Source organism: Tympanuchus pallidicinctus, unplaced genomic scaffold, assembly GCF_026119805.1.
Source record: "Tympanuchus pallidicinctus isolate F22 unplaced genomic scaffold, pur_lepc_1.0 scaffold4, whole genome shotgun sequence".
NCBI lineage: Eukaryota > Metazoa > Chordata > Aves > Galliformes > Phasianidae > Tympanuchus > Tympanuchus pallidicinctus.
The window spans coordinates 461,185-475,990 of NW_026294758.1; the positions used below are offsets into that span (position 1 = coordinate 461,185).

The 14,806-nt window shown below is 51.3% G+C and overlaps 1 protein-coding gene across 8 annotated transcripts in view; it reads left to right on the forward strand.

Moving 5' to 3' along the window:
• The window catches only part of SLC25A51 (solute carrier family 25 member 51), a 292,109-nt gene extending 279,608 nt beyond the window's left edge, over window positions 1–12,501 (forward strand). The window contains exons 1-3 of one of the 8 annotated variants that reach the window (XM_052701479.1): window positions 6,077–6,134; window positions 6,335–6,452; window positions 9,938–12,501. In XM_052701479.1, the coding sequence (XP_052557439.1) occupies window positions 6,438–6,452; window positions 9,938–10,852 (930 nt within the window). In that variant the 5' untranslated portion in view covers window positions 6,077–6,134; window positions 6,335–6,437 and the 3' untranslated portion in view covers window positions 10,853–12,501. Of the gene's footprint in view, window positions 1–6,076; window positions 6,135–6,334; window positions 6,453–6,578; window positions 8,975–9,604; window positions 9,659–9,937 lie in introns of those variants that run through there. The other 7 variants (XM_052701477.1, XM_052701478.1, XM_052701483.1 and 4 more) reach the window with 7 other exon arrangements.
• The last annotated feature ends 2,305 nt before the right edge of the window (window positions 12,502–14,806 follow it).

The window sequence follows — 14,806 nt, forward strand, 5'->3', positions numbered from 1 at the left end:
ATTTCTACCACCCACAGAATGGTGAGAGCAGAAGGGGCAGTAAAACAGAGAAGAAGCTTTTAACATCTGCAACTGATACCAAACAAAAATGTACGCAGTGGGAAGAATCATTCCTAGAAGATGAAGGCAAGAAAGTATGAGCTAAGATGCAGGCATTGTATTATGCAGAATATTAATGCCAGCTTCTTTATTCCTTTAGATCTGATTGCTAAGGATGATGCCTTTTCCTCTGCCAAGGACCACAGTGCATGAGCAAAGGCCGCTGTGTATCTTACTGCACTGCAGTGGAGAGAATAAAAGCAAAGGAAGGTTACTCAAACAAGCAAGAAAGAGGAGACCACAGAGAAACACAACTGCTCCCAGGTGCTGGAGAAGAGGGTAAGCTGGTCATTAATCCAGCAGCCAAGAAATCACTCTCAAAGGGCTGAGGCACACTGAGATTTTACCTCCTGTGGGTTTCTGGTACACAGTGCCAACTCTCCGTTCCTACCATGCCTGCAGCCTCTCCCTCCCACAGCTCCTGCTGTTGCTCAAAGTGCTGCCTGGACCGAACAACGATGCTCTCCAAAGCCTTTCTGACATGGGACAGTGCTGGGAGCACCATGAGCCTGCAGTGGGGCTGAAGGCTGCTCCTCCCCATAGCCACCGCCAGCAAACGACCTGGGTGGCAGCCAGCAGGAACTGCAGCTTGCTGAACAAGAGACCAGACCCTGCCCTAGTACTGGGGCAAAGAACACAATGCCTGGTGTGGGGCGAACAATTTACAGCATGGTGCTGATTTATTACCTTGCTTGCACAAGTTCACTCATTAAGGAGCAGTGTAAAGAAATCTGTCTTCCACCATGACACCAGAACAAGGGATTGGCTCCCTTACAAATGCCCACTCCCTCCTCACAGTCCAAATGAATGCTGTTGTCAGCTATCAGGCACCCTGCTGAAAGGCACAGAAAGGTCCCTGAAGCTTTGCAATGCTGGATGCCATTCCTCAGCATGACCACCAGCAGGGGCGAGGAGAAACACCAGTAGAAGGATAGGATATAGCTGGAAGCTGACAGCACAGCTGTCCTTGTTGCCACCATCATATCTCTGAAACCTCTCTGCCTCGACCACAACCAGTCAGGTAGGTTCACAGCAGCTCAGCCACAGCTGAAGGCCATTATTAATTCAAACAGGTCCTCTTGGATGGATACCCATGTACTGCACAGGGAGGTGGTGGAGTCACCATCCCTGGAGATGGGAGCCAGCCAGCCGTGGAGATGTGGCACTGAGGGACGTGGTCAGCAGGCATGATGGGGACGGGCTGGGTTTGCCCTACAAATCCTGTCATTTCAGCAGGGCACAGCTTGAAAAAGTTGTCCTGGAGGTGCCTGCTCACTCCTGCACATGTTCCTGCACTGCTTAGGCAGCAGCATCCTGCAGTCCTTCTGCAGGGACCAAAGACCCAGAGATATAGAACTAGCACTGTTACAGCAAAATCAGAAAAATGTAACCCACACCTTGCAGAAAATATTCATTTATATTTTTTGAACTTGAGGTGTTCCTGGACCCAAACGCTTTGTCTTGACAGAGCCTTGCAGTGCAGGGGAGCAAAATCCTCACAGCAGCTCCATCCTGGCCAGCCTTCATCCCACCGGATGTGCTCTGGAGAGGAAGCAGGGGCCCTCGTTGCATTAAACAAAATGCTATATTGCAAAAAAACTCCTGTGTTTCATGAGTGCAAGGCTCCATCTGCTGCTCTTGCCAGTCAAGTAGACTGTCACCATGGAATGACAGAATGGCTGGGCTGGATGGGATGTTGTGTCCAGCAGCTTGCCACCCCTACCTCGGGCTGCTCAGACCTCATCCAGCCTTGGCTATGAGCACCCCCAGGAATGGAGCACCCACACATCTGCAGGCAGCCCGTGCCAGTGCCTCGCCATCCTGTGGGTAAACAATTCCCTCCCCACCTATATTTCCCCTTCTAGTTTATAGGTGCTCTTCCTTGTGCTGCCACTCTCCGCCTATGTAACAAGTTGCTCTGCCTCCCACTTAGGTACTGGAAGGTGTTTGCAAGGTGAGAGCTGCATATACAGGCAGAGGAGGCTAACTACACAACTCCAGTGTGCCACCAAGTTAATGTTTCCAATCCCAATCATGAGGTTACTGCAGGCAGAAGGCAGGGGCTGCCAGCAACCAGCCTTCTGTTGAGGCAGGCAGACCAAGCTGTGCCTGGGAGAGAAGGGGAGTAGCAGCAAGTGAAGTGAAGTGAAGTTCCCACAGCAGCCTTCACAGCACCTTACTGTTCTGAACACACAGCACTGCATGGGACAGATCCCAGAAGATGATTCCTTCCAGTTTTGCTTGCCCTTGTGCGTAAATGAAGATTCCTCCCTTCTCAACCCTGAGAAAGCACTGCTGGATGATGCAGCCTCGCAGAGAGCTGGCCAAAGCCTCGGCTCTTTGTTCTGCTGCAGCTCCCACTGCAGGGAACACAGGCCTTATGAGGAGCAGATGAAGGAGCTGGGAATGTTCAGCCTGGAGAAGAGGAGCTCAGGGGAGACCTCATTGCTCTCTATAACTTCCTGAAGGGAGGTTGCAGTGAGCTGAGGGTCGGCCTCTTCTCTTGTGTAACAGTGATAGGACTGGAGGGAATGGCTTCAAGCAGCACCACGGGAGATTTAGGCTGGATGTTAGGAAATGCTGCTTGTCTGAAAGAGTGGTCAGGCACTGGAATGGCTGCCCAGGGAGGTGGTGGAGTCACCGACTCTGGAGGTGTTCAAGGGACGTTTGAGTTTTGTGTTGAGGGATGTGGTTTAGTGAGAACTGTTGGTGATAGGTGGATGGTTGGACTGGATGATCTTGTAGGTCTCCAACCTTGGTGATTCTGTGATTCTGTGACTTCAGCATGGAGTCCCTCTGAAGGGCATGCAGTCTGTTGCTTTGAAGCCTGCTGAATGTAATACTGGCAAGCATGGGGCTCAGGCTGTGGGTCTGGTATGGCAGCATGTACACAGCCTGAGCATCCTCTTCATTTTTACTACCTACCTCACAGCCTCCAGAACTTGAAGCAAGGGTTTAGCACTCCTCATCTGCTGCCCACAGGTCTTCTGCAAACTCAGTGCTTTCCCTGGCTGAGCCCAGCAGGGCTTGAGTAACCAGAGAAGGGAAACTGCTTTGTTCTTCCCCTATGATGCCCTTGCGTGCTATTCACAGAATCACAGAATCACAGAATCACCTGGGTTGGAAGGGACCTCAAGGATCATGTAGTTCCAACCCCCCTGCCCAGCAGGGCCACCAAACATCCACATTCAGATCAGGTTGCCCAGGACCCCGTCCAACCTGGCCTTGAACACGGCCAAGGACGGGGCATCCACAACCTCCCTGGGCAGCCCGTTCCAGGGCCTAACTACTCTCCTTGTGAAGAACTTCCCCCTAACATCCAACCTAAATCTTTCCTCCTTCAACTTTGATCCATTTCCCCTAGTCCTGCTGTTGTCAGCCCTTCTGAAGAGTTTACTCCCCTCCTGGGTGTAGGTTCCCTTCAGGTATTGATAGGCTGCAATGAGGTCGCCCCGCAGCCTTCTCTTCTCCAGGCTGAACAAGCCCAGCTCCCTCAGCCTGTCCTCATAGGGGAGGTGCTCCAGCCCCCTGATCATCTTAGTCGCCCTCCTCTGGACCCTTTCCAAGATCTCTATGTCTTTCTTGTACTGCGGGCTCCACACCTGGACACAGGACTCCAGGTGGGGCCTCACAAGAGCCGAGTAGAGAGGGACAATCACCTCCCTGTCCCTGCTGACCACCCCTCTCCTGATGGAGCCCAGGATCCCATTTGCCTTTCGAGCTGCCAGAGCGCACTGCTGGCTCATGTTCAGTCTCTCGTCCATCAGGACCCCGAGGTCCTTCTCTGCCGAGCTGCTCTCAAGGCCCACTCCTCCCAGCCTGTACGGGTGCCTGGGGTTCTTCCGGCCCAAATGCAAAACCTTGCACTTTGCCGTGTTGAACCTCATTAGGTTCACCCGAGCCCAGCCCTCAAGCCTGTCGAGGTCCCTCTGAATGGCATCCCTTCCTTCCGCCGTATCAACCGCACCACTCAGCTTGGTGTCGTCAGCAAACTTGCTGAGGGTGCACTCAATTCCTTCATCGATGTCATTAATAAAGATGTTAAAGAGCACCGGTCCCAAGACAGACCCTTGGGGGACACCACTTGTTGCCGGCCTCCACCTGGACATAGAGCCATTGACCACCACCCTCTGTCTGCGGCCTTTCAACCAATTGCTTATCCATCGGGTCGTCCACCCATCAAATCCACTTCCCTCCAATTTGGAGATGAGGATGTGGTGGGGGACCATGTCAAAGGCCTTGCTCAGGTCCAGGTAAATGACATCGGTCGCCTTCCCTTCGTCCACCAATGCCGTCACTCCATCATAGAAGGCCACAAGATTAGTCAGGCATGACCTTCCTTTGGTGAAGCTGTGCTGGCTGTCTCGGATCACATGCTCATTCTTTATGTGATCGAGCATGTTGTCCAGGAGGATCTGTTCCATGATCTTCCCAGGCACGGAGGTGAGACTCACCGGCCTGTAGTTCCCCGGGTCCTCCCTGCTCCCCTTCTTGTATATGGGAGTGACGTGACCCTTCCTCCAGTCATCCGGGACCTCACCTGACAGCCACGACTTCTCAAATATGATGGAGAGCGGCTCGGCAACCACCTCAGCCAGCTCCTTCAGGACCCTGGGATGCACGCCATCTGGCCCCATAGACTTGTATTCATTCAGTCTAAGGAGGTACTCTCGGACTTGCTCTGCCCTTACAGTGGGGAGGGATTTACCTCCTTGGTCCCCACATAGAGGTTTGGGGATGCAGGGTTCATGGACGTGAAGAAGACTGCCCCACTGGCACACTGTGTAAATGGATGCTGGACCAGCTGAAGGTGCAGAGCCTCACTTGGTGTGTCCCAGGAGCATGGATCTACAGCTTCAAGTTTTGAAGCTGCAGTTGTTAACTGGACATAGCCTGAGGTTGTCTGGAAAGTGAGAGCACACGGTGAGGTCATTGTCCATGACAAGGACTTCTTGGAAGTACCATGAAGTCTTTCCACAGAAAAGAAGCTCGTATGCACATACAGAACAGCAGTCAGGCATCAGAGACATGGTGCTGCAAGCATTAATTAACAAGAATTAACAAGTGCTAACAATTCAGAGGTGATTCAGGCTGAGTATTAGGAAAATTTTATTCTCTGATGAAGTGGCATGGCACTGGCACAGGCTGCCCAAGGAGGGGATGAAGTGACAGTCCCTGGAAGTGTTCGAGGAACATGCTGCTGAGACATGTGGATAGATACATGGGGGTGGGCTGGGTAAGACTCAGTTACCTTGGTGGTCTGTCCCATACTTAGCGATTCAATGATTCTAAGGATCACGTCTCATTAGTTACATCTGCTGTCTTTCTTCCCTGCTGACAGTGTTACTTCTAGGCACTTCTGCAGTCTTATCATGGGCCAGATGTCACCTGCGGGAGCAGGCAGAACTTAGAGGATCACAGAATCACAGAATCACCAAGGTTGGAAAAGACCTGCAAGATCACCCAGTCCAACCATCCACCCATCACCAATAGCTCTCACTAAACCACGTCCCTGCACACGAAATCCAACCGTTCCTTCAACAAACGGATGGAGCTTAGCAGCACTCCTTAGGAACAGTACTGGCCTGCTAAGAAATGTGGAGGTCGGCGGCCCTGCACGTGACAGGGGGTTGGAGAGCCGTGATCCTTGACGTCCCTTCCAACCCTGGCCATTCTGTGACTCTGTGACAGGAAGAGCTTGCAGCCTTCCTCTCCCTCAGGAGCGCGTATTTGCACTGGCATCATTCACCGACCCAAGGGTCTCGCAGCAGGACGCCATAAGCCTCACCCAGGAGACGCGCGATCGTCCCGCGGCCGCCGGCCCACGCGGCGCGCCGAGACGCGCTCAGCACCCCACGTGCCGCGGCATCGCCGCGCGCCACGCCCTGATTGGCTGCGGGAGGGGCGGGGCCGCCCCGCCTCCCTCGGCGTGCTCCTCCCCCCGGCGCCGCCGGTGACGTCATCACGCAGCGTCGGACGTCACACGGCGACGCGCGGCTCGGGCCGGTCCCGCCCCGCCATGGCCGGAGCTGCAGGTACGTCCCCGGGCCGCGAGTGCCGCGCCCGGCTGGGCTCGGCCCGGTCCGGCCCGGCTCGGGGGGCGGCGCGGCCCTGGGGCGGGAAGGCGCGGTTCGGGAGCCGGGCTCGGCGCGCCGCCGCCTGACCTTGAGGGGCGGGCCCGGGAGGCGCCGCGCGGCTTCCGCTCCCCGTAACTCCGCGTCCGCTCTGCCAGCAGGTCCTCGTCCGTCCGGCGGCGCCGGAGCCGCCCGCCGCCCGCTGCGCTGCCGCGCCTTCACCGAGGCCTTCCCGCGGGGCGAGGGATCCGCACCGGCCGCCGCATGACGGGACATGCGGTGAGGGACGCGGGGCTGCGGCTGCGGGCTGGGCGGAGAGCGAGTCCGGAGAACGGAGTGCGGGCGGTCGGGAATTCCGCTGGGGGCGGGAGGGGGAGCTGCGATGGCTGCGGCGGGAGGACGGGAGGATCGGGGGGAACCTCGCTGCTCTGTGCGGCTCTCCGAAAGGAGGCTGCGGTGAGCTGGGGCTCGGCTTCTGCTGCGGGTAACGGCGACGGGACGAGAGAGGGGTGCTGCTCGGAGAGGCTGCGGGTGCCCCGAACGTCCCCGGCGCTGTTCAAGGCCGGGTTGGATGGAGTCTGGTACGAAATGGGGAGCTTGGTGGGGAGTTGGAGCTTCGTGATCCTTGGGGTCCCTTCCAACCCAGCCATTCTGTGATTCTGTGAGAGGCTGCATCAGGGAAGGCTCAGGTGGGGAATTGGGAAAAACTTCTCCGAAGGGCGGTCAGACAGAATGTGCAGGGAGAGGTGGGGTCAGCGTCTGTGCAGCTGTCCCAGAGCCGTGGAGGTGTGGCGCTGATGGACACAGCTCAGTGGGCACGGCAGGGGTGGGCTGGGCTCGTTCAGTGTCTTGATCAGGTACCAGGAGGAAGGGATAGAGTGCATCCTAACAAGTTTCCTGTGGTACAAAGCTGAGAGGAGTGGCTGGCGCACCAGGGGGCTGTGCTGCCTTCCTGTGAGACCTGGGCAGGTTGGAGAGTGGGAAAGAGGAACCCGATGCTCTTCAACAAGAACAAGTGTGAGTCCTACACCTGGGTGAGAATTACATGTGCACCAGTAGAGGCTGCAGGCTGCCTGGGGTGCATTAAAAGAGCATGGCCAGCAGGTCGAGGTAGGTGATCCTAATTCTCTTGTCTGCCATGGTGAGGCCACATTTAAAATAGTGTGTCCAGTTCTGGGTTTGCCAGTTCAAAAAAGACAGGGATTCCTAGAAGGAGTCCAGCAGAGAGCTAGAGAGAGGGTAAAGGGCCTGGAGCATCTCCTGTGTGAGGAAAGGCTGAGTAACCAGGGCTGTTCAGCCTGGGGAAAAGAAGACTGAGGGGGATCTGGTAAACATTAGTGGATATCTGAAGGGAGGTGGGAGACAAAGGGATGAGGTGGAGCATAGCAGTAGTAATGGCCTAAAACATAGATATTTTTTTTTTCAGTGGTGTGATAGAACAAAGGGTAATGGGCAGAAACTGGAATGCAGGAGGAACTTCTTTACTGTGAGAGTGACGAAGCAGTGGGGCAGGCTGTTCAGAGAGGTGGTGAAGTCTCCTTCTCTGGAAATATTCAAACCTGCCAGGATGTTTTCCTGGGCGGCCTGCTGTAGGAAACCTGCTTCAGCAGGGAAGCTGGACTTGATATTCTGAGGCCTCTTCTAGTCCATACGATTCTGTGATCTTAGGTCTTCTCCATTTAAAAATTAAAATATTGTTTCTGTTCTTTTTCAACATAAATTTGATTCTGTGAAAAGGCAGTATCAGATAAAAAGTTGTTGTTTTGCTTTCTTTCCCCTGTGCCTTTCTGAGCCAGTGAGCTGCAGGTTAGGTGGGCTGCTGTCCTGCAGAAGAGCCACGTGTGCGTGTCAGGGGAGTGGGGGTCGAGGGGGGGCAGAGTCAGAAAGGACTGCGTGTGTCCCCACACTCAGATGCAGGAGGGAACATCCTGCATGGAAACAGAATGCTGCTGCAGCTCTGGGGGTCTGTGTGGAGGCAGTACAATAGACCCAAACCTCTCGCTGTCTTTTTAAGAGCTGAACTCTGATATTGGCTTGTAACAGAGTGGGTTGTGTATCATCAGTAGGTGGTTTGTGCTTGCAGGCTGTCTGCAGACAGGGTTCTGCCCCCAGCACTGCCGGGCAGACTCGCAGTGCCCAACACCTGCTGCTCCCCAGCTCTGAGCCATACGGCTCACCTTCGGGGGTGTCACTGCCCTGTGCGTTGTTCTGCGTCCAACAGCCCCACCAGAGGGGCCATGAGAGTGAACCAAACGTCTCTTATTAGCTTATTTCTAGGGGAAAACTGATGTCCTGGGCACAGGCTTCTGAATGCTCAATGTAACGGTGGTGTTCTGCTGGCACCTCCGCACTGTGAGCTGAGCTCTCGTCCCACTGTTCCCCTTCCAGTGGAGGAGCGACTGAGACCAGTGTACCTGCAGGTGTGGCTGCTTCAGTGCGTGCAGATAGAGCTGCTGTCATCCACAAGGTGCTGTGAGCTGGTGTGTATATGGCGTAGTGCATGAGCCACATAAACTGAATTCTTCCTCTGTCGTGAGCTTTCTCATCAACACAAACACTGCGTTTTTCAGCCAGAGGGTGGTGAGGCACTGGCACAGGTTGCCCAAGGAGGCTGTGGATGCCCCATCCCTGCAGGCATTCAAGGCCAGACTGGATGTGGCTCTAGGCAGCCTGGGCTGCTGGTTGGCGACCTGCAGGGAGTTGGAACCAGATTATCTTTGAGGTCCTTTTCAACCCAAGCCATTCTAGGATTTGGACACGTGTCAGAATGTAAAGCATTACATAGTGTGTGCAGGAGAAAAGTAAGTCCACAGAGATGTATGCAACTCATTTTCAGAAGAAAATGCACATGGTCAAAGTAAAGCATGGTGTGACTTTGAGCAGTCCGGTTTGCCTCCGCAGTGCTGAAGATAAACAGTTTCACGTTTGTACAGGCTTCTGTAGTGAGAGAAATGGCTTGCCTGGTTGGAGGACTGGCTCCTGGTATGGTTTTAAGGCCTCTGAAATTGCATGCGCTTTGCTGCCAGGGGCTGTCAGCACTTTGTAACAGCTGAGTCAGCGATCCCTGTTTAAATGATGTTCAAGTACTGCCTCCTAAGGGTCACTCTGGAGCTTCTCTGCTCAGTGTAGAGAGGCGTTCTCTGTTCGGGGGTCCCTCAGAGCTGCCGTAGCTTGAGGCCTTCTCTGCATTAAAATCAAGCAGGGGTTACAGGTGCGTCTTCCTCTGCAGATGAACCTGCAGGTTGACTACCTGGACCTGCTAGGAATGTTCAAAGTTGTGTTAGAAGTTGCCTGTCCTTTAAATTAATCCTATGATTGCGGATCATACTATATATAGAAATACTGTGTGTGTCAGTGGGTTTGTTTGTTTTTTCCTTGGACTCTCTTCTGCCTCCACCCTCAGTGCTGTGTTTTTGCTGTTAACAGGCTGAGAGCAGACCGTGTGCTATCTGAATTCCTGGTGTGCCCTGTGGGAGGTCCAACGGGTGAGCTTCCCTCTGTCAGCTGTCATGTAGCACAGGAGATTCATATGTCATTTTGTTTCCCTCTTTGTTTCTGTATCAATTAGAAAACACCAGGAGGAAAACCTGTGCTTCCAAGACCCCTGCAGAAAAGGGCGTAACATCTGAAAGATTTGGCATTGACTGTTCTTCAGGTTTTAAGGGCTCTGCTCAGATGTGCCGTGCTGGGTGCTGGTGTGAGAGAAAGCAGCTGGGCCATCCGCAGCTCTGCTCACGTGCGTTCTTCTCTGTTTTTTGATGTAGGAAAAGAGGACTGAGGTACACAGCAGTAAGAAAGACAGTATGATGGGTTCAGAAGGCTTTTCCCCAGGAAATTCAGAGGAAGATCCAAGCAGTGACGTTACGGCTACCTCTAGCAAACATTACCTGTGTGGTTACTGTGCGGCCTTCACCAACATAGCAGTTACTTTTCCCATCCAGAAGGTCCTCTTTCGACAGCAGCTGTATGGTCTGAAAACAAAGGATGCGATACATCAGCTGCAGAAGGATGGAATTCGAAATCTCTACCGTGGCATCCTCCCTCCCTTAATGCAGAAGACGACCACGCTGGCTCTCATGTTCGGCTTGTATGAGGATTTCTCCTCCTTGCTCCACAGCCACACGACTGCTCCCGAGCTCCTGACACGCAGCATGGCAGCAGTGCTTGCAGGGACCACAGAAGCTGTTCTTACTCCTTTTGAGCGAGTGCAGACTTTGCTTCAGGACTACAAACACCACGATAAGTTCACAAACACGTACCAGGCTTTCAAGGTACTGAAAGTCTATGGGATGAGAGAGTACTACCGGGGATTGGTGCCTATTCTGCTCCGCAATGGGCCCAGTAATGTACTCTTCTTTGGCCTCAGAGGACCTATTAAACAATGTCTGCCTGAAGCAACTTCTTACAGCACTCATTTGGTCAATGACTTCATTTGTGGCGGGCTGTTGGGTGCCATGCTGGGATTCTTGTTCTTCCCAATGAATGTTGTAAAAGCTCGCATGCAAGCTCAGATCGGGGGTGAATTTCAGTCCTTCTCGACAGTTTTTGTGAAGATCTGGCTGGAGCGCGACAGAAAATTGATCAATCTTTTCAGGGGAGCCCATCTGAATTACCATCGTTCAGTCCTATCCTGGGGCATAATCAATGCAACTTATGAGTTCTTGCTAAAGCTGTTATGAACACTTATTTTCTTCGTCCCTTCAATTCATTTGGTTTTTGCCATATTTGATGACGCTTGATCCCTGGGAGCAGTGCCTGCGTAGTGTGAAGGGCATTCAGCCTTGGCCTTCACTGCATATGGGGTGAACGGTGGTACATCCAAACCTTGGTGCAATTACGAGTAGCTTCTTATGTTATTTATTTGCTGGCAGGTGGATTTACCCATAATGAAACTACAAGATGAACAGATAAAACCAAAACCAAAAACCCCACGAACTCATCACTCAGCCCAGCGGCTGGCTCAGTATCACTCCCAGAAGTTCCTAACACTCCATGACCGAGCGCGCTCCACTGTGTGCCCTGTAGAACACGGAAGTCAGGGGGAGGCTGATGGAAATTCATTCCCTTATGTGATGAACTTCAGAATGCTGACGTGAGATTACGTGCTCAGACAGATGTAGGCTCCTCAGTGCTCACCGTTGCTCGTGGCCAAATGGACACCGACCCCTGAGGAGGACGACCGAGTTCCTGAGTGCTGTGCTTAAACGAAGCCTGTGCCAAGGCTCCTGCAGGCCGCTTGGGTGCTCGGCTTCAAGCAGAACGTTTCGTTCGGCAGCATAAAAGCAGGTACTGAATGTTGCCTTCGCTGTGCCCTGACTCACATTTGTGTGCACGTATGTACGCACACAGTTTAACGTCAAAAGGGAAAAGTGGAAGGAGAGGAACAGCAGAGATGAGAAAGCTTTAAAGTGTCCTTCCTTGTTACAATCCTTCTACTTGTAAATGCGGAGCTTGTTCTGCTTTTTTTTTTTTTTTTTTACTACTTCTTTTTCTATTCTACATCTGTGAGGCCAGAAAGAAGACGTCTCTTTTTGTAGTGCTTGTTATAAGAGTTCATTTTCCTGTATTTTCCTGTTGTGAAAGTAGTTCTCGGGCAGCTCTTTTCTACAGAGGTATCTCGTCTTTCGCAGATGGCTGCGTTTCACCAGAGCTGTGCCATAACTGATCACAACGAGACTTCTTACAGGAAAGCTGGAGCTCTGCCTCCTTGACGTGTGCGTTCAGCAGTTCTGTAAGACAGAGCTGCGCCGTGGCACCATCAGGATTAAGTTCCTGGGCAATACCCACTGGGGGAAGTCTGTGATTGTAGTACCAGGAGGCAGGCAGAGATGACCTTTGGAATGATGCAGCACTTGGGGAAGCACTGATGGACTTCTGTGGGCAAGTGCAGATAAAGATGTACAGAAATGTGTGTTCTGCGTCCTACAGATGTGAGGCTGTAGGCCTTGGAGAAAGGAGCGGGAGGGGGATAGGCATAGCCAGACCAGGAGAGGGGTCTTAATGAAGAACTTGGTTGTCCTGGGAACTTTATGTCCTTATGTTGTATTTAAAAACAGACAAAAAAAAAATTAAAACAAAACAACCTCACCACCTATTCTGAAAGATGGGGATAAACTTTTACCAAGTTACTCTTTTCGTAAGCTTTGTAGTGATGGTTATTTTTTGTTTGCTAAACTGTCACAAAATACTTGCTCTAATCAGTGTGTCATGATTATGGTCCTAATGAGGTCCCTCGCTTCACAGCCCAAAAGGGCCCAGCACAAATGAGCATTGCTGTATCTGAATGTTGTGGTTATTTGCATTGAAATAAAACGTTTATTGAATGTTTGTTACTGTCAGAATCTGATTTTTACCAGTGTTACGGTTGTGACTTTATTTAATCTCTTCTTGATGGAATAAGTGGATTTTTTTTGAAGAGCTTACAGTTTGAAATAAGCTGTCTCTAATGGATGGTGTTAATTACAGTTGGGAAAATGTCAGTCGCAGTTCTTATCTGTTGCTGTCTGGCTATGCAGCGTTGTTCCAGCACAGTCTCTGTTTTGCTTTGTAACTACAGTTGGTTTTGCAGCACGGTGACAGTGATTGTCTGTTTAACAAATCACAGATCTTCTACTTGTTAAAGAACAGACTCGTATGGAGTAAAGACAGAGAGCTTTGTCACAGCAAAGGCTACGCACACAGGGCGATGTGGGAAACTGCACTGAGCAGGCTGCGTTGCCATCCTGGCAGACAGCTCAGAGCCAGCTGTGCTGCTTCAGCTACTTGAGGCTGGGTTCAAGGCTGTTTTCCAGTATTATCAAACTGATCACAACCAGGAGTAACTACGCCATGCTGAGATTCCAGAGTGGAAATGGGCTGTGACTTAAAGGCTGCTGTCTGGAGGCCAGGAGAGCTCATCTCCTAACAGCACCAGCTGTCAGCGCTTCCACGTGCAGCTAGTTAGGGCAGCTGGAACCAGGTGGTCTCTTAAGGTCCTTTCCAACCCAGACTGCTCCAAATCTAAACTGCTTGGGCTGCGAGGTCCCATCCAACTCAAGCCATTCTGTGTAATGACCATCTGCAATTACTGCAGCTGCCCCTAGGCCTGGCTTTGTAGGCCCTTGGAAGGACACCATGCTACACCTGTGCTCAAGCTTGGCCAACAACAGAGGGAAACGTAGATGCGGATGTCACTCCAGGTGCAGCTCTTTCCCCTCAGTTCCAGTGAACGGGCAAGAAGCAGTGAGTGTTACAGAACACAGCTCAGTGTCAGACAAATACATTAAAATAGATTTTAATTTGCTGAGTTATTAAATGTTTAATTTATTACGCAAGCAAGGAAAACGTTCCACAAATAGTAAGTTACTGTACGGCTGTAAGTACAATATATTCAGAGCAGTTCTGATACTTTTATATTGTATGAAAAGGCTACACTTCATACTACGAAATCTCAGGTATTTCAAAATATTTACATGCACAATTTGTTCTAGTATTAAAAACTTTACACTTAAATGAAGATACCTAGTGCATAAGAAAATGCACTATTGACCGAGATCAGGAAATTAGAAGTTTCTTTCTCTTGCAGGACAAAAATATTAGGGTTCTCAACCTTCTTTTACTCCTACTTCTTAGAATCTTGTAAACTAGAATTCTTAAAAGCTTTCAAGAGGGCAAGTTACGGAGCAGCAGGTCCACACTTTGCAGTGCTGCGACCTGCTGCACGCCAGTGTCGCCCAAATTAACAACAACAAAAAAAAACAAACACAGAAAAAACCTGACGTTTACATTCCAATTCTGGTGGTAGGCAAATTGTCCTTACCAAGTCTCAAAGAGTGCAAACAGATGAGTGTCAGTATCACTGTGCTTTATCCCCAGTAATTCTGATGGAGGTTTTGTTTTTCCCTGAACTACCCCTGTTGGACCGATGATGCCCAGTGGATGCAGATACACTGAAATTCACACACAGGAAAAGTACACAGACATGGGTGTCGTTTCACAGTCCCATTAAAGGTTTCTTCCTCCCTTCCTACAAACGATGCAAAGACTAACCTCCAATGGAACAGGTGGGAAATGCATTTACTCCTACAACAGCCACTGGACTATTACAAAAGGAGAGCTACCTTCGGGCACTGGTTTGGTTCCATGCGCACCGCTGTGAGCTGACAGTGCCACGCAGAGACCTCGACGACGCAGCCTATCCGCTTCTGCTGACCAGCTGTGCCGGGAATGAGGGAATTTCTGTACTGTGGAAAGCAATAAATACAAAACCATGCATTTAGAAAACATATCTGCATGCTTTACAATCAAGGAGCTCCATCCTGCTCAGAAAAACTGCAACGTCTATCACGCGCTGTAACGCTCGAGAGGTCAAAAGTAAACACGTTTGAAGCCACTGCTGTACTTCGCTCTTAGTGCAGACTTTAATACATCCAATAAAACGATTTCCTATGCTTGAGACAGGCAGGTTGATGTAGCTGGGACACTCCGAGTGCAAGGTTAGGGATTCGTCTTTTTCAGCACGGTAACGTTTTTGGCTAATTAGAGTGAATCTAAAAGCTCAGCAACAGATTTCTTCACAAGGCAATGATTCAGAGAGACAAAACCTGAGTACCACTGCTTCCACCGAGCTGAAACGGCAACTCATCCCAGTCATA